Genomic DNA, 22,884 nt, shown 5'->3' with positions numbered 1-22,884 from the left:
CAGCCAAGTTGATACATTGGATTGCATAAGATCACCCCCCCCCCCCCCCCCCGGCCATATATCGCTGGCTGGCCAACGCTTCTGATTGTGAAACGTAGCAGTTGCCTTTGGACGTGTTCCAGCAGCTATTCATTTTGCGGAAAATCTGCAACGAGCCCTTGGGGTATGCAGGCTGCAGATGTCTTTACCTTAGCTGTGCAGTGTTCTTCTTATTTCATAGTCAGAAGACAGTTGATATTGCAAAACATCCAATTCAATCTGAATCAATAAATGTGAAGAATTTGACACAAGATGAGAGAGACTATTTAAACCGGTAAAGATGTGACACTTTAGACACTAATTTTACCTTACAATAACAACTTAATTCGTGGCATACAACAACCCCGATTTACCATTGACAAGTCTTGCTATCATTTAGTCAATCTCACCTCAAAACTACCAGGGGGAAACGTAAATTGTTTCTTATTCTTCTTAAAGCTATTACAGTGGATTAAACGATCGTGCGCCACATATTTGTGGCTTAAGAAGAATGGAGGACACGTTTGCGTCGTCGCTTTCAAAGTTGTGTTTTGATTTTGTGACTCTTGGGCAAATGTCCAAGTCACCTCTTCATTGACTGCTGCAAAACTAATTGAACGGACCTTTGCCCTCTGCCTGTCATCACTATAAACAGAAGTGGTAATTTAATCAAGTCAACAAAAGACACCATAAGGAGTTGAGTAAATCAAAACAGGCTCGGTTCATGAAGCTCCATATTAGTGTGCAGGACTGCTTGTTTTAAAACGTGCTACGAGAGTAAATCAATATTGTATGGGACTGCCTGTGCATTGCACTTTTCATTTCTTTTTTCCAGATGTCTCTGTTTGGCGCTGCGGGCTGGTGTTTTCGTAAGATGAGAAAATGCTGAACATGAAAAACACATGTTTGGCTGAAAGGCGGGCACACAAGTTAACTGAAGCCTGCAGTTATGTAAATTTTGGTCCAATGGAAGGCGAGCTTTTTTTTTTTGGGTGCGCAGCGTAGGGGAGGTTCAGGTCTCCGGGAGTCCTTATGCAACCGCAGCCAACAGTATAAAAGCCCCTCGGCGGCCCTCATCTGCGGGAGCTGACTTTGTCTGTTTGCTACCAAGGTACCCATCGATCACATCTCTGCACTCTTGTCCTGACTGGACCCTGGACGCAAATGATTGGCACTTTTTAACTTTTTACTGACGCAATTAGGTCTCCTTGACTCGACTGTCACTAGTAAGAACTGTAGTTCTTCTTCTGTCCTCCCATCGTTTGTCCTGTTTAGAACCAGAATGCTGCTATATGTGGTATCCCTGTGTTTCCTGGCCCTGGCCTGGGCGCAGGATTGCCAAGTGGCCAACATTCAGGTCATGCAGAACTTCGACAGGACCAGGGTAAGTTGCAACGTTATGTAAGCATTGTTTGATCGGGTGGGTCATTGGCTGAGTCCAGAACGACAACAAGTGCTCTTCCGTTCACAGTACGCGGGGAATTGGTACGCAGTTGCAAAAAAGGACCCTGAAGGTTTGTTCCTCATCGACAACATCGTGGCCCAGTTTACCATCGCCGAAGACGGCACAATGACCGCCACCGCTAAAGGCAGAGTCATCATTCTCAGGTGAGTTGACCTCGCACGCCCCGCCTTTGTTACCAAGTCGATTGCAATGACCGACGGGTCTCTGTTCGGACCGCAGCAACTGGGAGATGTGCGCTGACATGCTCGCCACCTTTGAGGAGACCCCCGAACCCGCCAAGTTCAGGATGAAGTATTGGGGAGTCGCAGCCTCCCTGCAGAGTGGAAGTAAGTTTTGGACCTGGACTAAAACAATTCCTATGCGCACCGTCTGATGAGTTATGGAACTTGACTACTGCCCCGCCCAAGCCAAGGTTTGCCGGTGCATCTTGGGTCTTCACGGGTGGGAGTTAGCTGAGAGTTTAAAGTACAGAGTTTAGGTTCACCGTAGCTAGTAACAAGTTACAGAATTTTGTCGAAATAATTATGGATCTCAACTACTTCTACGAAGCCTAATATTCTCACAATAAGTGAAACAGTCTTGCCGACACAATTGAGGGGTCTTTACGACAATCTGCGCCTTGGAATTAAGTCTGATGTAGTACCAATGACATTTTGGAACGTGGTTGATATGTAAGATGTCAGTCAATAAGACTAACATCTGTCTTGGCTATCCTCCACTTTCAGATGACGACCACTGGGTCATCGACACAGACTACGACAACTACGCCATCCATTACTCCTGCCGACTGCTGGATGCGGACGGCACCTGTCTGGACAGCTACTCCTTCATCTTCTCCAGACACGTGACGGGTCTGAGGATAGAGGACCAGCCCGTCGTCACCCAGAAGAAGAACGAACTGTGCCTACTGGGCAAATACAGACGCGTCGCACACAACGGTGAGTCACCTACGCTGACGCCGTTCCAGTCGGACTGATGCGAGTCTCTTCTGGTCTACCTTTTCAACATTCAGCATGCTTGAGAATTCATGTTGCCTTTTCTGTCTTTGCTTTGACAGGCTTCTGCGAGAGCAGCAGTTGATCTCAGGGACTTTCTTATTGAAGCCCCCATTAGAGGGACTGTGCACCCCGCACCAGAGCGCCCTCGACTTCCTGTGTTTAAATGGAAGACAGCCTATTCCTTTATAGAAACAAAAAAGAAAATGTCAAAAAGTGTTACATTTATGAAATCACATGTTCCCAAATGTCTTTAAACACTCTCATCCTCTGTCGCAAAAACTATTGCATCAGTCAGGAAACGTCTACTTATTAGAAAGCCATCATGACAAAAAAATGTTTATATGGATGGATAATATGCCGTATGTTTTTCAAGTGAGGCTGAGCTCTCATCAACAGGAGCATACCTCTGGAGGAGTCTACCTGCCATGTTTATAAGTGGTGGGGGGGGAGACACAGGATTCCCAAATCACTGGTATTGCTTTTACACTTTTGTCTCCGAGTACAAAAGTAGACTTGTTAAGTCATAGGCTTGGTATTAAAAAATATTTTTATTCCGCATACTTGATATAGTTTTGTGAAATAAAAAATTCATGCTGTTGGCTCATTTACTTTTTATTGCCCTGAAATATTCACGTTGCAAGGTGCGGATAAGAAATTCATGCATTCGCCTTTGGACCCGATCGAAAGGTTTTCGTTTGAAACTTTTATCACAGTACGCGGGCCCGACTCAATGGAGCTACTCCGTAATTGTACAAAGCATCACAGCGGGTCACCATGGAAACAAGTAGGACAAAAACAAATAAATCATAAGGTCCAAACATAAGTGGAACGAGTGCACTTTTAAAAGAAAGTCCTGAGAGACCGAGCAAAGTATCGCCACACCTTTATTGCACACTACAGTATGAGGAAAATAACATGATTAGATGGCTTAAGCACAAAAGGATGGAAATGACAAACTCCTACCCCCCAAAAAAATACAGCTAAAAAGGTCACTTTACCAAGTGAGCAGTAACCAAGACACATTTCTTTCAACCGAGAAGACTAATCCACTGCCTTAAGTAGTTTAGTACAAGGAATTAACTCAACGCAATCTTGTTGCAGCCTAGCGGGGCTGCAGGCATTACATGTCAAGGTGGAGATGCAAGTGGGCAGATAAAAAAAAAAAAAAAAAAAGACATAAAATATGAGTGCTGAGAGAAGACAACAAAGTGTCACCGCCACATGGGAGGGTCTGCTTGAGAAAATGTCCATTTAAATGTTCACAAAGCACAGTAAATAAATAACATCCTCACTGATGTTGCATATGCTGTGCACAAAAAAAAAAGAAGCTATTTAAAAAAAGTGCCAAGCAGGCTGGAGTGTCAAATCAAGCATGTTCCAATAATAATCATGAACAAGGTTTTGTCCCTTACACAATCACACACTGCTTAAAAACAAATATAATCCCTCAATATCTTAAAAAGAGCACATTATGAGTATAGTAACTTGAAAAAGTAAGTAGCTCAATGAAAAACCAACCAAAAGAATAAATACAACTTGAGACACAAGAACTAAGCTTTGACACTGGAAGCAGGAAGTCCCCAAAAATCAATTTTTGGCATTTAAAAAAAACCTAAAGTGGGCTTCTTGATTTCGAAATTGTTTACTTTACTGCCAGGATGGAGAGGTGTCCAGTCAGAAGTTGAAGAAAGCATGATTATAATTCTGCGAGGGGATGGCAGGAGCGCGCACGCACGCACATCAGGCCAAGCAGAAGTCGATGTGGGCCAGCAGCTCCCGGTGGCGGCTGGTGGGGTAGTGAGCCCGGCAGCGGGGGCACTCCAAGAAGCTCTCGTCCAGAAGGCTTCCGGCTTTGGAGGGCGACGTGGGCGAGCGGGCGTCGTTGAGGGTGAGGCGCTCCACGTCCAGCTCCTTGTATGAGCTGGGCTCAGAGAAGCGGCTGGTGGGCTGCTTCTGACAGGACAATGGAAACAAGCGACACGCGAGTCCCAAAGAAATGATATGTCAAGTTTTTGCACAGTAGCGCACCCGGAGCGTCAAAAGACACACGAAGAGTCAAGTTTTGACATTTTTGGGCTGTAAAAGGTGCACGAGGTTGAATTTGCGGCCCAAACCGAGACTTACGGAAGACTCCAGCTTAGCGATCTGATCACGGGCCTTGCGAAGCTCCTTGAGGACTTTGTGAAGTTGGTGCTGCACGCTCTGACGGTCCATCTTCTCATTCTCAAAGTCTTTGACCGAGAGCTGGATCTTCGAGACGGAACAGATAAGAAGCCTTCGCACCGCTTGACAAAAAGCCGAACGAAAATGTACTGCTCGGCGGAAAGGCGGGAGAGAAAACAGTGTTGCCTCTCGAGTTGTTGGGGTTTTGATGATGCCTTGCTCAAAAGACATAGTTGGCAATTTTTGTTGAACACTTTAGAAAAGATTTTCGAAACAGCTCCTGGTCCCTAATTTATGAGAAACAATCCTGTCAAAAAGTGGTACGGGATCAGTTATTTTGGTGGCCTTCAGAAAACACTGAAAATTGGACTGTACCGCCTCAAGAAAACTCAAAAGTATCGTCTAAGCAATGTGTACAAGCAATATTATATATGTTAAAATTGATTTACAGGTACAGTATCATATGACCAACATATCGCTCAAAATCGCAGTCATTGCAATATGTTCACTGTTTGGGGTAACATTAACTATACTTCGGTGTGGTTTGTTGTATAAAGTGGCCGGGCTGTGTTTATTTACTCAAATGCAGCTATCGAATATTTTTAGAATTGAATATTCTTCAGATTATCCCATCGATTAATTGGATAAAAACTGAATTTGCATTATTAAATACAATAACGTGCTTGTGAGATGCAGGCATCATTTTTGTCCACTTGGGGTCCCCATCCTCACCTTCTACGATAGTATTGTGCCTTTGAGTGTTTATGGCTTTAAAAGGCAGGGGAACAAATAAAACTCATATCTCAAGATATTACTTTACCCACTTTTTTTTCTGATGGAAAAAGAGAGCCTATATGGTATATTTTAATAAGTGTCGCGTTTGTTGCAGTGTCACCTGCTGCTCGAGTGCCGCTATCCTCCTCTGCTCTTCATTCTGGCTCAGAAGAGACTTCTGCAGCAGGGTGACCTGTCAGGTTTGAATGCAAATTTTAGCCCAGATTTGCATAGCATGCTCATTCAGGACACTCGCATTTCTACGAGTATGAAACGTCTTGAAAAGGTGTAAAAAGGCTCACTTGGAGCAGAAGCTCGGCAGATCTCTTCCTCTCCTCTTCCAGTCTGAGGTCCATGCTCTCCAGTTCAATTCTCATCCTGTCTGCTCGATCCGAGGACACCTGCCTCTCCTCGGACACTGCATTCCTACATCGAAAATTTAAATTATAGGATATCGACCTTTTCGCCGTGAAATCACACGTACTTTTGGGTGTTTCCAAACGATGAAAAGGTTTATGCGGTACATACACTGTACAATTTAGTATATACACCCACTGTATAAGTTGTTTGACTTTTTTCTCAACTTGCGCTCCAGGCGCGGTACCTGCTGCTGAGCCGCTCCGTCTGCATCTGCACCCTGGCCTCCTCCAGCTCTTTAGTCCTCTCCTTGTACTTGCTCTGGAGGGACGACAGCTCGTCGTAGTTGTCGTCGAAGCGCCGCTGCAGCGCCGCCGTCTCCTCCTGCAGCCGGGCCACGCGCTCCGTCTGGCGCTGCAGCTCGGCCTGACTTTTGACGCACTGTGCGGTGACGCCGAAACTCATTAGGTCAGTATGTGCATGCATAAGAAAATGTATGTTCCAAAAAAATGCTATGCTAACTTCATAGGCACCACTTCATTTCATAGTAACCTGCAGCAGGGAGCTTTTCATTTAATTCGGGTTTGTTGTAATATCTTGTCTACAGTCTGAGAATCACCAATCTACATTGTAGTAGTCACATGTCTGTGTTCCGGTTTCGCAATAAAGCATGTAGAGGTGCTACGATTAATCGACAACTTATCAATTATCAGATTAATCAACTATTTTGATAATTGATGAATCGTCTAAATTAGAGACATTAATCCTTGGAATTTCAGCCTTTCACCAGTAAATATTCCGATTATCTTTTTGATTAGTCAAAATAAGACATTTGCAAACGTTTACTGAGGGGAAATTTAAAAAAAAACCAAAAAAAAAAAAAAAACATTTTTAGCAAATTTTAAACATCTTAGGGACCAAACCATTAACTGAATCATAATTTGTTTGTGCATTTTCGGCACTGTCCATTTGAACTAATGTCCTGTCATCGATTAATCAACAGTTGATATCATAATATTTCAAGGGAAAAAAATAACACTATGTACCTCCTCCTTCTGCTTGACGAGTTCCTGCCGGGCTCTGGCGAGCTGATCTTTCTGCTCGTCCAGCTGCTTCTGCGAGGCCAACACGGACTGCTCGTAGCGGCTCCTGAGCTGCGCCTCCTTCTCCGAGGATTCAGATGCAGCATCTTGTGCGGCGGCGGCGGTAGAAGTAGAGTCTTGCCGCCTGGCCTGGCTCAGCTGCTGCTCCAGCTCGTGGGTGCGGGCGAGGACCGACTGGACGAAGGCCTCTCGCTGCTGGTCGTACACCAGCCACTGCTGGTTCTTCTCCAGGGCCTAGTGGAGACCCTTTCAACTGTACTTCTATTCATTTGGAGTGGATGTTAAATTGCATGGGGATACTGTACTCACATCTCTCAGTTGATCCTGTACCAAGGCCAAGTCTGCAGTGGATGAATGTCCATTCTAAGCACACAATGACAACGTAACATTGGATTAACGCATGAAGCAATGGATGACAGATTCCAAATCCTTACAGAAAGTCTTCTCAGAGGAGTGGAGGCTATTGGAGCTGTACAGTACAGCTAATCTTTGGTGTAATGTTTTGCAGGTCCCCCAAAAATGTTTTTAGTTGTCAGATGTTTCCTCATCACTGACACCCTCGCAAAAGGGTAAGCAATAACATAATTGGAATAAAATAAAAATTAAGAACAGGGATGTCGCCCCCCTATTTTCTTTCAGTTTATGGATTCTTGTTTGACTTTTGAACTATACTTTCCTTGAACTTTAAAGCTAAACTCTGCTCCTCCAACAGGTTCACACTCAAGTCGATTTTCTCAGTGTTAGCTGACAGTGTGAAAGTCAGCCATCGGTGTATATTCTCTGCACTGTCATGACCCCGGGGCACTCCCGATGAGGCCTCTTTCTCAACGGCCACGTCAGGGGGGTCTTCGCACTCATAACTCTTGTCATCTCTGACTACAACACCCCCACAGTTCCCTGCCGACGTCTAACCCATGGCAGAATAAAAAATTTTGACGGCACTGTCACAACAGGCGGCATCTAAATGATCATCTGTTAGCACTCGCAGACGAGCTTGTCAACTTTCTCCTGGGTGGATTAAAAACGCTGGCACGCCAAGTCAACTAATAGCTTTCGTGCGTCCAGGAAGGATAGGGGCGTGGGGGGCGGTGGGGCAGATCATTTTCTTCAGGGGGTAATCAATCGACCTGGAAGTACTCATTCAGTACGTTGTAAACATGCGACAGCAATGACCTAATTAAGGCCGTGTCTGACTCGTGATCAAAAACTATTCTGAATTGGACTGATGAACGGACTACAATATATAATCCATAAAAATTCCAATACTCTGTGTATACTTATTACATAGTAAGGAAAGAGTCAATGCAGCGTTTCTCAAAGTGTTGATTCTCAAACTTGAGTATGAGAATCAACCTCTATTTTGTTTTTGGGGTGCTTTGCATGAAGTTGGAAATCATTTGTAGTCTCAGGTTTGTTTGTTTTTTATAATCATTTTTTTTCTTCCCATAGAGGGGTTGCGGTGCCGCTTGAAACCCCAGCATGAGTCAGAATGCGCACACTTCCTGCCTATTTATAACCTGGCAAAAAGCAGACATGACAAACACAAGAAAGCAGCGACACCAGCGTGTTTTAGTGACACTGGGCTTCCCGCTGGGCTGTGTCCTGTGAGTGATGACAATGTTGATGTTTTGACAAGACACTGACAGGACTGCCGGGGAGATTACGTCAACGCCAGCAAAGGTGAAACAGTCCCACCCAGTGGCCAGAGCTATAAGTGCATTTGGTCTGTATTGAATTTAGTTTGACGCGGCTTAACACTTATATAGTGTTCATTTCCATGCACAGACGGAATGTTCCGGGTCCATCAAACCAAATTATGGACTACAGAGCAATTCAAAATTTATTGATAGGTGGTTTAACATCAATCAATCTTTAATGTTTCACAGAAAAGAGAAAGTGCATTTCATTTTGTGTGTGTGTGTGTGTGTGTGTGTATATATATATATATATATATATATATATATATATATATATATATATATATATATATTTTTTTTTTTTTTTACTTTTAGACCAGATACAATATGTAGGGGTTAAACATCATTAGGGTGGACATGATTACATCTTGGACACTGGAGCTAGCAGCCCGACATGAATATTCATCCGCATGGCAGAATACATCAATTTACAGATCTGTTACATACAGTTTGTCCGTTTTTTCTATATCGCTTTTAGAATCAGAGAGTATAATTAAGACTTCAAGTCTCCGTTGACTGAACCACCACCTGATTAGTAAAAATTGAATTTGCTTAACTAATCTTCATGTAATTAATTGAAAAATACAGTGAGGGAAAACCACATCATAATAAAAAGGATCCCTAATGTTGTGGAAAGCTCAACATACCACCGCTTGCGTCTCCAGAGACTGGCAGCGGGCGGAAACAGTGGCCAGCTTATTCTTCAGGTTCTCAGTCTCCTGTGAAAGATTCTGGAAGTCAAGGTCCCTCTTGTCTGCATCCTTGCGCCGCTGGTCCAGCTGGGATTGCAGTGCCGCCACCACCTAAAACGGGGACCATAATTCAAAAGAAGCAATGACAAATCTGTTAAACCGGACGACAGCTGAGGCCCCGCACAGCGAGCGACGCGGCCAAAAGCGACTGGACAATCGCGAGAAAACGTACAATCGGCGAGTCTCCGCTGCACATCAGGCGATTGACCCTCGCGCATATAAACTAACATAAACAAATGCATAATACGCTGAGAAAACACATTCGATTGATAAATAGAGCAAAAGCCAAAGAGGCTATGTCTGTTCAAACACAATCTATTACTACTGATGGTGTTGAAAACATTTCTTAGTCAAAATTGTTCTTATGTGGAACTTGGCGGTGTTTTTGCACAGTACCGTACGGTTTGTTTGCAGCTTTACGCTGCACTAGATACGTGCCTCTCCTCCTTTAGCTGACAGCTGCTGCCTAACCGTTTCCAACTCTTGCTCCTTGACCAGCAACTGTTGATTGTTCCTCTCGCGAAGCGTCTCCAGCGAAACAATCCTCTGCGATACAGCAACATGAAGCACAAAAGGGGAGTTTAAAGCAGTCAAACATGTCACACCACTGTGTGAATCTTGCTCATGGCCCAGGCATCGCCGCGTGCCCCGTCCTCACTTCGAGCAACTTGCTTTTGTCAGAGTCAGGCGGCCTGCTGTGTCGCTTGGCCAACTCGTCCATCTTCCTCCTGAGGTGAGCGTTCTCCCTCCTGACTCGCTCCATTTCCGCTTCGGTTTTGGAGGAGGAGCTGCCGGATTTGAAGCCCAGTTTGGCGACTATGGTGTCTTTTGCCCCTTTGGATGTCATGGTGGCCCTTACAGCAACTGGACAGCTAACAAAGAATAGGTGGTTAATTCATTTTTCATACGCTCCAATTTAGCGCAGGGTAGACTGCTAACGCAGTACAGGCTTTTTTTTTTTTTTTTGACAGTCGATATTTGTTAGAATTTTAAAAGGTCTATTGTGAAAGACAAAAGAAAACCTTTAACATCTGAAAAGCGGTTTAGTGGAAACATAACGCTTCAAGGCATTTAAACAAATTTAAGTGTTGGAGTGGGTATTATTCAACAAATATGACACCAATAGTTTCCCTTTTGCTGCAAATGAATATAAGCTCTAAATATCGGTTACCGCCCCTGGAGACCCCCCCCCCCCCCCCCCCCAGAAAAAATCCCTGTTTACCAGGAATTAAGTGAGCATATGTCATACATAAGGCTAAATTGCACCTTTGAAGCTCTTCAATTAGTGAAAATAACAGAGCATGTGCTCAATCTCAATATTATCCGCCAAGTACCGCAGTCCCATGCAGTACAAAAGGAAAGTCAACACGCGAGCTAGCCATCACTTAGCATTATTACTGGGACGCCATAACCAGGAACGCACCTGTCACTAGACGCAAGCTGACGGGTTTTATATAAAAATAGTAATAATAATAAGTTCCTCTTGCCCCTTAAGATAAAATATGAAGTTAAACGCTGCTTATTATTAAAACCAGTCACACAGATACACTCACGCAAGGATATAACTGCGTCTTTGTTGCCAAAACAGTCAGTCTGTGTCTTTGTCAACAGCTTCCTCAAGTTTGAATTACAGCGCCACGACGTCACTTCCGCAACTATCGCTCGGGTGCGTTTGCTTACTATCTCGCGTATGACGTCGTCTGGTGGTGCGACGCTATTCAGAAAACAGCGGTTCTAAACTGTATATACCCGTAATTTTCTATTATTGTGCTAACGTTTATACTTATAAAAATGTGACTGTTATGTCTAATTAATCTATAGTATTGTCTAACGCCGTTGCGAGTCACGACACCGGGCTGCCCGTGACGACGAATGAAACGCACACATGTCGTGGACAGCTTCCTCTCAACTGGATGGTCTGGTTCTGCCGGATCTTAGGTTGCATTTAAATTTCATTTAAAAAAAAAAAAAAAAAAAAAAAGACGTGAAAAAAAAATACAGATACAAAAGCAGAATTTTCAGGGGGAGCCAAGGAAAATTAACATGTAATCTAAATAGGAAGAAAAACAGATAACAAAAGTAGCAGCAAAAGTAGCAGTAGCGTACAATTATTTGTAGTGACAGTGATATTTATAGACATGTCGATGAATTATAAAAGAAAAAGGGAGGCAGTTTCTCATCTGTGAGTTATCCAATTTCAACTTATTTGATCCGAAAATTAATTTTTGCTATCAAGATATCGCTGCTCACCTATCTATGCCTGCGACATATAGTGACAGGCAGAAAAATTTTACGCACTTCCACTAGATGGCAGTACAATTAGCTGTGCATCCACTAGTTACCATTCATACAACAGAATGGCACACACACACACACAAACACACACACACACACACACACACACACACACACACAGTGGGTAAGTAAATTTGTGAGTAAATTATGATGAGGTCATCATTTCACTACACATACTTGGTGGTTGGTGTTGTGCCGTGAGATTTTAAAGAAATATTCCTTGGCTCAATAAAGGCTGGCAAACACTGACAAGAGGGATTGGTTGTGTTTGCAAAGGTTAACGCTCTAGTTTAAAGATGGACCAATTCAATGTATTTTTGTGAATTACGCGTTAAAAGTGGCAACATTGTTTTTCAGCAATTAATCACAACAACGACCACGCTGTAAACACAATCTGAAACGTTATCAGCGTTGGAGCAGCTACAATCGATTGTCCGCGCAGGACACTGCGAGGGAGGAGAACAACGCGGGACTATTTTTCACCCTGTAATTTGGATCGTCCATTTTTTGATGAATTTGGGGGAGGGAACGCTTTTTGCCCGAGCTCGCCGTGCAACGCCTGCCAATAATTCTTGAATCTAAAATTGCAGAATGGGACTTTTGCATGCTTGTGTGTGGGGAAACTAAAACACATTTATGTAGAAAAGCAAAAGTAATGCATGCGAGTGAGGTGATGTTCACACTTGGGGATGCAGCTCAATTCCAATGCAAAGAAGTTGTTTTTTTTCTTTCCCCCCATTAAAACACAGCAGCCTGTGTAAAGCACACAAGAAGGCAGCAGGTTTGTGGTCTCATTAAGAGAAGAATACGTTATATATTCAGTATACGGCGTGAAAAAGAAGCCATATCTGTCCAACAAATCATCATTATCCAGCTGTGGGGAATGCATTTTTTTCGAGTGGAGTTCATAGTACAACAAAAGCCTGTGTGAGCAGCTCACTTTTTGGGTCTTTTTGGTTCAGAGCATTTTGTCTTCCAGCCTATTTCCTCGATTGCACTTCACTGTTCTGGGATTCAGACTCCATTGCATCGCCTTGGCTTTCAGCACATACGGTCCACTCCAAAAGATCACAGTACTCCCCCACATTGGCGCTGTGGGCTCCAGAAAAGACGTGCAAACAAAAACACACGAAGCTCTCGTCAAACTTTGACTGGGTGTCCTCTCGACTTCAACACAAACTTGCTAGCTAACCACTCCTCACTGCCCAACACCTTTAGCCATAAATACAAATGCTTAATTCTTAATTCAATCCCAAAGGCGTAATACGATGTCATGTGTAAGTGTGTTCAAAGAAGTCAAACCCCGTAAAATGCCTTTGTAAAAAAATCTAAAGTCTCCGCTTTACTGCCCACTTCACATAATTTCTTTTGTACAGCGAAACTCGATATATTTGAATTTGCAAATTTGTCTATTTGCGGATTTTTGGGGAACCTATGGGCTTAAAAAACTCACTACGCTCACTGTTGTTGTTTTTTTGTTTTGTTCTCGTGACATCTCGGTGCCAAGGAACTGTTGAAGTAAGTTGAGGAGCTTCACATAGACAAAAGTAGTGCTTTACTGCCATCTTGTGGCATTTATTGGCAATTACAGTACTGCGTCAAGCTTTTGGGGGGCGTCACATTCTTCTCATGAAACCCTTTATTGGGACTCGTCCTCCATTTGAAGTAAATGTCGCAAAAAAAGACCAAAAAAATCAAAACACATGCAGCAGTGATCCATGGATACTCGTAGAGCTCAGTAAGACCGTACAATTTATTCTCGGACCACCCCAAAAAAGTCTTTCTGTTGTTTAACAGAGCAGGCAGGACCACCAGAGTCACTTCTGCCAGACTTCAACTGCAAAATGGCTCCCTGGAGGTTGTCTCTTGTAGAGCTGATTAAAGATACAGCAGAGACACAACAGCATGACAAGTCACACGTCACTGCTCTGAATTTAGAAGGGAACCTGCAAAAGTGACGAGAAACCAGCAAGATGGTATATGACATTCTGGGGATTTAAAAAAAAAAAAAAGAATTTTTTACCATCTGTTTCTTGGTGATTCACGAAGTTGGCAGAATCTCAGCCTCCTAACGAGAGCTGGCGGGGTAGAGTATGTGTGTGTGTGTGTGTGGGGGGGGGGGGGGGGGGGAGTGGCGGGGGGGTTGTCTTGGCTGGTGGATCAGTCTCACAGTGAGTTGTGTCAGCAGCATCATCGCCGAAAACAGCTTCGCCGCTTGGCAGGAGACCACATGCTGACCGGCACCGTTGTCTGAATGGCCCTCATTCCCATTGCAGCTGGCATTTTTGCTGACCTTTGAGCGCCCACCATCAATGTTTAGTTTGGCGGCTCTGCACTGGGGTCATGCCCTTAAAAAAGGTACAACTATTCATACCGATTCATTATGAAATCACAAGAGGCAAAATGCAGATTTTAGCCAGCTACTGGAGACGATGGAGCAATTGATTATTTTTCAGTTTGTGCCCCCGTTTGTCGCTAGGCAGAGTTCACGGGGCTCAGTCGTAACTGCCCCGTAGGTCAATAAAAAGGGCTACAGTGGTACCTTGACTGAGTTTTAATTTTTTTATTTTATTTTATTTTGTTTAACTTGTACTGCAAATCCATTTTCATCATTGAAATGAATTTTAAAAAAAATGCTACAATTTTTTGTCTACTGACTGTTTGTTCCGTTCAATAAACGGCTGAAAGTGCATCAGACCCTAGCTCTCCTTGCCCACTTATTTTCCACTTCACTCGAGCGCTGCCGTATCCGAAGCAAGCTCGTGCAAAGGTTTTAGGCTCGTAACACAAAGCAAAAAAAATTTAACTAAGTGGCGGCTCATAAACTGGAAAAAATGTAAGTTGGGGTGCTCTTCAGTTTGAAAGTGGTCAATCACGCTCAAATGAAATGAGGATCGATTGAATCACTGCTCTGTATTGAATATAAAAGATGTATTAGAATGAAACGCCACCATCTGGCGGATTAGCTGCGTAAATTCCTCCCTCGTGCTGCGTCTCCACTTTTAGCCACTCACAGTCTGGTAAAGCAGCAATTTAAATCGCATCGCTGTTCAGCACGGAAACGGAATGGAGGAACCACGTTGACCCGCCAATATTCGGTGTCTTCTTCTAATGCGACTATTTTGCACTTCATCCACTTGCAGGAGACACGTTTTACACACAAGTGTAACGTATTAGGTAACCTTGAAAGCGCTGCATGACCCGTACTTTTTCTTTATGTACTGCATCAGCAGGTACTAGGCTGCCGTTGTAAAACAAAAAGCCTTAACGCAATCATAACCTTGTCAACCCGTGACACACTTCAGATTGATTTTTGCGACAGAACCAAATGTTGCGGATGATTGTGCGCCGTTTTAAAGACAAAAAGAGCGAGTGACACTTTACGGCAATAAATCGCTGACGCCGTCTTCTCTGCACGACTGAGCAACCAAATCGGATCTTGACTTTTTATGACTCGGTGCCGGCGACGGCCACGGCTGGCGCTTTTCGGGGCTGTCGGTCGGGCCCGTTCTCCTTATGAAAGCAATATCACAGCAGCAGCTGAGGGAGGGCGGTGAGGGTTCATTCCATCTGGCACAGACCTCCACTTAGACTCCCTGTTCAAAGGTCACGAGCACTGCGATATCAAAATACATCTTTTTACCATCATTCCAAATGGGATCAGCCCATAATGTCAGCGCATAAACGATATAGTCCAATTCCGCCAAAAATGGCTGTTGGCGTCCAAACCATCACTGTTGTAGTTTTTGTGTTCTTTGTGATGGCATCGAGAAAAACGCTTTGTTGGGAAAAAAAAAAAAAAAAGCCTGGCTCGAGCAGGTTTTTCATTTTGGCCCTTGCTATCAAAGTTGAAGGACAGCGGGGAATTATTCCAACGCACGCGAAGAAGTCCGTGATTATTTGCAAACGTCGTAAATTCTCTTCGTGCAGAGCCCGCTGCTGTGGTCGGCCACATTCACTTTATTTGCTATCGGAAAATAAGTATTAAAGTCAACAAGCGTCACGAAAGGGACTGTGTTCGATTTGGAGGTTCCACTTTATAGCTTTTCTGAGTAGATACTAAACACTTTGGGGAAGATTTTTAGCTCCGGCCCCTCGCTGTCGTCTGTTGCCAAACGCTCTCGTCTCATTGAAAACTTTCTTAGCCTGATGATTAAATGATCACTCTTCACCTTCCAGCGAAACGCTACGCATCTACGCACGTGCTGACTCGACCAGAAGAGACGAGTTTGCAATCAATTAGGGTTCTGATAGAAATTCCTTTGTGAAACCTCCTGGGCCTTCAAAAGGGAAGGGGAAAAACGTTCCATTGTGACTTAAAAGGCAAAAAAAGATGAATTTCACCAACAAAAGCGAAGAACTTAATTGTCAATGATTGTATTTGTTTTTGTGCTTTCTCTACAACAGTGTCTCACACGACATTAATAGCAACTGCGCCGTATTCCTTCTTGAAGCTGTCCTAATGGTTTCTCATGCTTCCCTATCGGTCTTCCAACACTCTTTGGTGACACACGTTGCCATTTCGCAGCGCACATTGTTAAATATTTACGACTGCACAGCCTCGCCGTCAACTTTTAATGCGGGGAGGGCTGCAAGGAGAAAGCAGTGTGATTATAAAAGTACCAAACTATTAAGGCTTGCGAAGTTTGCTCAACGGCAGCCATGTTTAACTTGCTGTTAAATTCCCAGATGCTACAAAACTTTCACATATGCAAATTTCATATTAAAAGTTTCAACTCAACAGGAATTATAGCGCCACCATCTGGTCAATTATGTACAAATTAACTGGAGACAACAGGTAACATATGTATACAGACACACACACTAAAAAATATACAATAGCTTGTATTGTCCTTGATTTTCAAGTTGAACTCAAAAGACTCGTATCTCAAAGCACTGTTCCCCATTGACGTGAATGGAAATGCTATTAATCCGTTCTAGCGCCCCAAAAAACTCAAAATAATTTTTTGTAACTTTTTTTTATATATATGAAACTTAGCACTCTACAGTATTGTACTTAATAAAAACATACAGTAATAACATTATTACATAAAATGTAAAGAATTAAACAGTTTGTGGATCATGATAATTCAATGGGGATTGTGCTGCTCATTCTGGTGTGCATGCCTTGGCCACCAGGGGGCAGTTTAATACATACAGACACACTGCACATAGATTTGATGATGAAACACAGAAGACCATCTAAACGAACCTCGGATAATATTAGTCGTTAATTGCGGAGGATAAAGAATATGTTCCTGTGAGTACTGTTGTATGCATGTGTTATTACCACTTGTGCTCAAATAGAATTTGTTTTAAGTTTTAGAACTGCTGAGACATCGAGGCTACTGTTAGCCTGTCTATGCCACTTTGTGTTGTGTGTTAGCAGTAAGCGAGCGGACTTTCGTAAGACAGCGTAAACGTGTTTTCGCTTAATTCACATTGTTTTATGTTATGTTTTGTTGTAAACTTTACCTTAATTTTCTGTCCATTGCAGTGTCTCTGAATCCACTCACGTGCTCATTGAGCTGAACGACGATGAGCACATAACATTTGTATGGTTTCATTTCCACAAAGCATAAACACTTTCCACCCGTTTATTCCTCAAACCGCAACACTTGCTTGAAAATCTCCCCTCATTACACGCCTGAATTGATCGTTACGCGCAGAAATGTGACTTGTGGGGGCGTTTTACGCGCCTTCGGAGAAGTGAGATTTAATCGCTCGCTCAAATCATTCTGCTGCGCCGCTGCTTGCGACTTTGCCTTCAACGGCACAATTATCTTCCAAGTCTCTAATCTGTTCGTTTGGTGAATGCTTTTAAAAGTCCTCTCACGGCTTAAATGGCTAAAATTTGCCCTGCACAGAAAAGCCATTTAAGAAAGTCACTTGATTTCTGCGTCCAAACACGCTGAGAAAAGGGAATGGCACTCATGCTACAAATTGTTTAGTTGCCACCAAGTCACCTTTTGCTTAAACTTAGGCTCCCTGTTATTGGCAGCAATTTAACTTTCTGTCAAGACCCAGCCTACTTATTTACTGTTACTAAGTCCGTCCAGTTTCCATCTGTAGTTGTGCATAACAATAAAAACGAGCAAAACCTTTTCTGTGAAGCTAGCTTCCTCTCCATTGACTATTACAATAATTGAAGAAAGCAAAAAACAATGAAAACAAACAACAAGTAGCACGTAAGCTAGCCTCATTAGCTTAGATGGCTAGCAGTTAGCACCACGGATCGTGACTAGCAACAAAATTAGCATGCTAACAGCCGCAAGATTTTACAGGTTTTGTTTTTTGTTTGTCTGTTTTTAATTAAGCAAAATAGCACTATATTGTATGAAACACAATAAAAGAGAATGTAAATGACTTTTTATAAAGTGTAATTACTGTACATAAAAAAAATCATCATCAAAAATCATCACTGAGGCAGTTCCAGGCAATGTTATGGGACTTAAAACTTGCAACCGACTTCTTGTCACCGTTGACCTACTTCTCATGAGGGAATATATAACATTTTTATTTATTTGTTTTTTAATTTAGCGTCTGATTCCATACTATGCAGGAAAGGTGCGAGGAAAAAAGAAGCAAGACAGTCGTTTTTGTAGCACATGCATGACAAGTGTGCTTAAATTCCTATTGATATTTGCATATCAGAAAAACGACTTCCACTATTATTACACTTGAGGGATCTGAAGAGTACTGAAAATAGTCGTAAATGCATAGGAAGCTCACATGTTGCACCTGTTACAGAGGGGTTGTCACAGCTCAGTGCAAAGATGAAGTGTGGAGTTAAAAAAAAATGCAAAAGTTCTCTTGGGTGATAAACCTGACAGGCAATTCCGCCTCCAGGATTTGATCTCGTAGCAATGAAGACGAGCCGCCTGATGAAATTGACCATTTATAGCAAATGCTTTTGATTTAGCTCGGCTCTCTGGGAGGCTTTTAAACGGGAGAATCAGTCCCCTGGGAAGATGTGGTGTTCGAGCAAACACTAAAAGTTGCGCGTGAAACCTTTGTGAAGCCACTGATGCGAAAAGATGAACTCATAAAAACGGAGCTGTGTGAGATAGTGGATGCAGAGAATATTTATTGTAAACATTGTAAAAGAAGACACACAGGTGAAAAATATTTTCCAGCTTTGTCACTTACCAAGTCTGATTTGAATGACATCTTTTTTCCAATGATTTACAAATTCCAACTACAGAAAAATACCATTGCCTTTTAGAGCCTGTTGAGGAAAGAATGTGAACGAACCCTTTAGTAGACGAGCCATAACAAGCACTTTGAAAATGATGAGCGATACAATTTAATACAAACTCAAGGAGGCTGTTCAATACAACCTGAATGCTGCTTTCTCAAAAGTGTCTGCTTATTTCTCCTTAGTCAAGGACATTTATACACAAATCAACAGGCAGTTGTCATCTGCCTTATGCAACTGGCGCACTCCCAACGACAGACATCTCGCTTTGTTTCACAGTGTAGTGATAATACAATTTCAGAGAGCGGGAAAGGTACAAGTTCTAGTTTCTTATCCTTTTCTAAAACAAAAATGTTATGTATCACTGAATCTAGTAGCATCATACTATTTGATTAAAAGAAAAAAGTATGTTAGCAGTTGGTGAAAACCCTACACTTCTACAATGGAAACATTTAAAATGTCGGAGTATCATCAACATAAAATGTCGGAGTATCATCAACATTATTTGGAAGTAGTAAGTTAATGGGCAAATTATGTTATGTCAATTACTGATATTTTTTTTTCCCATAAGGCATGTTGTCCTGGCTGGTCCACAGATACTACAGAGACCCACGATGCAAAGTAAATTTGACAACAAAACTCCTGGCATTTTGCCAGAGCTTGTATGATACAGATTTCCTGTGAAAAGGAAAACAGCAGGCGGAAAAACAAAAACAAAAAATAGACATGACAGAGACGTGGAACAGCACCCTGAGAGGCTGTGAGGATATGGACAGTTTCAGTTTAGCACTTGAAAAGGAGAATTCCCGCCGCCCCCTTCAAATTAGCAGGTGTACACCGTGTTTGGCATCTGAACAACACAAAAACATCAACTCTCTATTTAATGCCAAATGTTATATTTATCCGCTTCCACCTTTCCAAACTTGTTTTCTGTCCTAGTTACAAAACACACAATAGTATTTTCTTTGAATCCCTCCGCAAATTACAGTACAGTGAACCCCTGTGGATACCTTCCAGACCCACCAGAGATCAGTACAAATCATCACTATATATAGACCATATAATTAATAAAAAATAGTTTTAAAACTTCCAAAGGCTTGAATCACATTTAGACTGGTAATAAAACATACTTTTCAAGTATTCCTTAGCGTCTGTTGTCACTCTCATCAACATCACTTTGAGAAAAGGAAAAGAAGACACATTTGCACCATCTCCAAATAAGCTTGCTTCAAGCTGTTTATTTGTCACTCACTGTTGAAGTTGACTGTAAAACCGATATGAAACAAAAGAGAATCAAACATTGTCTATTTAAACACCAATGTGTTCAGCCAAACCATGTAATTTAAATCTAATGAAAGTCCACTAGCCTAATGCTAAAAGATAATGGGAAACACCATAGATGGGCTAGCGGAAATTAGCATGAAATTAACCCCCCTCACAAGCGGACTTGATGGGACGCAGACAATGTCATTAAAAATACATCGCCCCTACCTAAGGGTGGGGGAGCAGGAATATTAATGTCCTGAGCCCCACCACTTAAAAGTCACAAGGACATTTCACTTCATGCAGAAACAAGGAGGATGCATGGAACGACGGAGAACGATCTCATGAGACAAAACAGTGAAAAGTTCAGTGAAAGCGTAAGCGTCTCATCATAATTTCGAGAAAGAATCTTACATTTTTGGGGTGATCATCAAAACATTTGAAGCACAGCATATAGAAATATTTTCATTTGTATTTTTTCTTTAAAATCTATTTTCAATCTAATTAAGCTAATCAATCTAATCTAATCTAGTTGGGTCGGACACACGGCACGCTTGGAGCCGATTGGCTGGAGGAGGGAACACGAACGAGGCCAGGCCAAACCAATGAATGGCTGATCACAAAACGTACTCATAAATTAACCAGGGAACATTACAGTATGATGATTCACAGTCTTCAAATAATAGGCAAAATAAAGATGACTTCATGAGCTTCGATCTTGGCTGCCGTCGGCCACATTCTGAGAAAATGAAGCAAAGCCTCGTGCGGTCTGCAACCGGCACATTTCCGAGAGCGGCGCCGGCGCCTGGCTTTTGCTGATATCCCAAAGGCGGGCCCGCAAATGGCGGATAAGGCAAGGTCACGCCGGAATTTTCCGCCTGCGGGTCACGGTGAGGCTTGGGCACATTAAAGTGCCAAGCAGTGTAGAATGAAACTTATTGGTGGCTCTTTTCTGATAAGATGCTTGGGATATATAATGTCTGCCACTTGGGTTTTGTCACATTTTTTGCTTTAAATCAATGGGCATTGTGCTTCTCCTTCTGGTGTGCACAGCCATAAAGCTCGTCAATTGTGTTTTTTAACCTTATCCGAGGCGTCGGTTCAGGACAGCAAACGCTCCTCGTTATGAAAGCGACCCCACCTGGATGATTTCTGATTGACCCGCGGTTACGCACGGCGCCATCCTCACTTCCATCGTCCCCGCATTGGCTGATTCGCAGCGACGCCGGCGTCGCGGGTCGCATGGAGCAGACGAAGCTCACACCGCAGGGTCACACTCCGGTTATTCAACTGGCATTTTAACTCTTCGTCTTCTTTTACGACTCCCAACTACATGAATGTCACTTTTTTTCTCTCCCGCATCTGAATAGAGAGGCCTTTTGAGGACTTTTGAAAACAGCCCAAGTGGCTCCAGAGGGACCCTTTGTGAGGCAATTTCCCTTTTCTCAGCTCAATAACACTTTTTAAGTTTGCAGCAGGATGTGCACTGATGTGAGCTCGCCAAACGAAACATTTGCTGCATAGAAGCAAAGGGCTTTTGGGGCTTTTTGTCAGTAGACACCAACAGCGCTTAAGGCCTGGATTCCTTCCCTCTACTGTACCTTTGTTAGTGTTAGAAAAATACTTCTTTGCGCTTATAAAATAAGCACTTCTTAGCAGCCGCCAACCTGGTTGTATTTTGTATTCTCCTTGCATGCAAGTTTTAATTAAAATGCATCTCTCATTTCTCTCAAAGTGCTCGTCCTGTCTCTTGTCTATTAAGGGTTCACCTATTTCCCGTGAGAATTCGCTTCACAATTGTACTTGGAAGTTTGTGACACTGGTCCAATTTGATTTGGTTGATTGTTAAAACAGAAGTTCCCATTGGGATCAGGTAGATTTGGAATACAGTAAAACAGGGAGTAGCAACCAAACCATCACGACACTGAAACATTCCATAAAACTGGACAAAGGTACTCGGACAACGTTAAAATATGAGTCGTCTTACCTTACGGTAACTTGTGGTGCATAACAATTTTCTTCTCTTCGCACCATCAGAAAAAGTGTCTGAAAACACGCACATGCAGAGTTAATCCGCTAATGTTTTGATACTTTGATGTGTCTTTGAATTGCCTTCAATGGTATTCCTTTGTGTAGCCCCCAAAATGGAAAAAAAAGAAAATGAATACTCAAATAAAACAAAGTTATATCTCCATAATGAGCTCAAGTCTTAAAAGATAGGTCAAAGTCTCATGAGATTTGTGTCTCAAGTCTCACGCGACATCTTATACGATGGCTACAAACCGGACATCTGCCGCAGTACCAAGACTGACCTGTGAGAGGCAGTGCGTTGCCGCAAGGCATCCAGACAAGTAGACATAGATGTAGCGAGGCTAACTGTTAGCTTATCTCTTAACTACACTGAGTTGGCAACACGCGTAAGAATTTTCCAACGTAAATTTTGAACAGCTTTAACATTTACGATCATCCAAGTAGATCAGGGAGGGAAAATGCTGAGATTTGTCCTGATTATCGGTAAAAGTCCAATTTTGATTGGAATGAGAGAAAAAAATGCTTCCATTCTGCGTGATTGATTGATTGATTAAAAGTACGAGAACATTACCTCAGGCCGTCCTCGAAGAATGGACAGCCCAGGGTCCACACTACACAAATTGGTTTTTTATTTGTTCTTTTTTTTTTTTTCAACACAAAACATTGTCGCAATCAAAACTAGTGCATCTTCCCCCATGATTGATGTTGTTGCCGCCATGCTAACGGTTCTATCCGGTAGCATGGACACATTTTTCAGTCCCACCTCCCCC

The 22,884-nt window shown here is 42.7% G+C and overlaps 2 protein-coding genes across 4 annotated transcripts; one reads left to right on the top strand and one right to left on the bottom strand.

The window, feature by feature from the left end:
• Nucleotides 1-1,086: 1,086 nt before the first annotated feature.
• rbp4 (retinol binding protein 4, plasma) lies at nucleotides 1,087-3,080 on the top strand. Its single transcript, XM_061756246.1, has 5 exons — nucleotides 1,087-1,402; nucleotides 1,490-1,626; nucleotides 1,703-1,809; nucleotides 2,209-2,421; nucleotides 2,541-3,080. The coding sequence occupies exons 1-5, from the start codon at nucleotides 1,301-1,303 to the stop codon at nucleotides 2,561-2,563; spliced, it is 582 nt and encodes a 193-aa protein (XP_061612230.1). The 5' UTR covers nucleotides 1,087-1,300; the 3' UTR covers nucleotides 2,564-3,080.
• A 267-nt stretch (nucleotides 3,081-3,347) lies between these two features.
• Nucleotides 3,348-10,993, bottom strand: cep55l (centrosomal protein 55 like). 3 transcript variants are annotated; one of them, XM_061756243.1, is made up of 11 exons: nucleotides 10,881-10,993; nucleotides 9,986-10,199; nucleotides 9,766-9,873; nucleotides 9,223-9,378; nucleotides 7,188-7,241; nucleotides 6,822-7,112; nucleotides 6,023-6,216; nucleotides 5,721-5,844; nucleotides 5,540-5,611; nucleotides 4,606-4,731; nucleotides 3,348-4,434 (listed from the first exon to the last, which is right to left on the bottom strand). In XM_061756243.1, the coding sequence occupies exons 2-11, from the start codon at nucleotides 10,172-10,174 to the stop codon at nucleotides 4,222-4,224; spliced, it is 1,527 nt and encodes a 508-aa protein (XP_061612227.1). In that variant the 5' UTR covers nucleotides 10,175-10,199; nucleotides 10,881-10,993; the 3' UTR covers nucleotides 3,348-4,221. The 3 variants fall into 3 exon arrangements, with proteins under 3 accessions (XP_061612227.1, XP_061612228.1, XP_061612229.1); XM_061756244.1 differs by lacking the exon at nucleotides 10,881-10,993 and adding an exon at nucleotides 10,751-10,880; XM_061756245.1 differs by lacking the exon at nucleotides 10,881-10,993 and adding an exon at nucleotides 10,594-10,732.
• Between the last annotated feature and the right edge of the window lie 11,891 nt (nucleotides 10,994-22,884).

Source organism: Phyllopteryx taeniolatus, chromosome 19 (genome assembly GCF_024500385.1).
Source record: "Phyllopteryx taeniolatus isolate TA_2022b chromosome 19, UOR_Ptae_1.2, whole genome shotgun sequence".
NCBI lineage: Eukaryota > Metazoa > Chordata > Actinopteri > Syngnathiformes > Syngnathidae > Phyllopteryx > Phyllopteryx taeniolatus.
This window is presented reverse-complemented; position numbering and strand designations above follow the sequence as displayed.

Bases quoted from the DNA above. Each gene is read 5' to 3' on its own strand.
- rbp4 (XM_061756246.1), top strand. From the start codon at position 1,301: ATGCTGCTATATGTGGTATCCCTGTGTTTCCTGGCCCTGGCCTGGGCG. The intron at 1,627-1,702 runs GTGAGTTGACCT...TTCGGACCGCAG, and splicing joins GGCAGAGTCATCATTCTCAG to CAACTGGGAGATGTGCGCTG. The intron at 2,422-2,540 runs GTGAGTCACCTA...TTGCTTTGACAG, and splicing joins CAGACGCGTCGCACACAACG to GCTTCTGCGAGAGCAGCAGT.
- cep55l (XM_061756243.1), bottom strand. From the start codon at position 10,174: ATGACATCCAAAGGGGCAAAAGACACCATAGTCGCCAAACTGGGCTTC. The intron at 7,242-9,222 runs GTATGTTGAGCT...TTGTGTGCTTAG, and splicing joins CTCTGGAGACGCAAGCGGTG to AATGGACATTCATCCACTGC. The intron at 5,845-6,022 runs GTACCGCGCCTG...TTTTCGATGTAG, and splicing joins ACGGAGCGGCTCAGCAGCAG to GAATGCAGTGTCCGAGGAGA.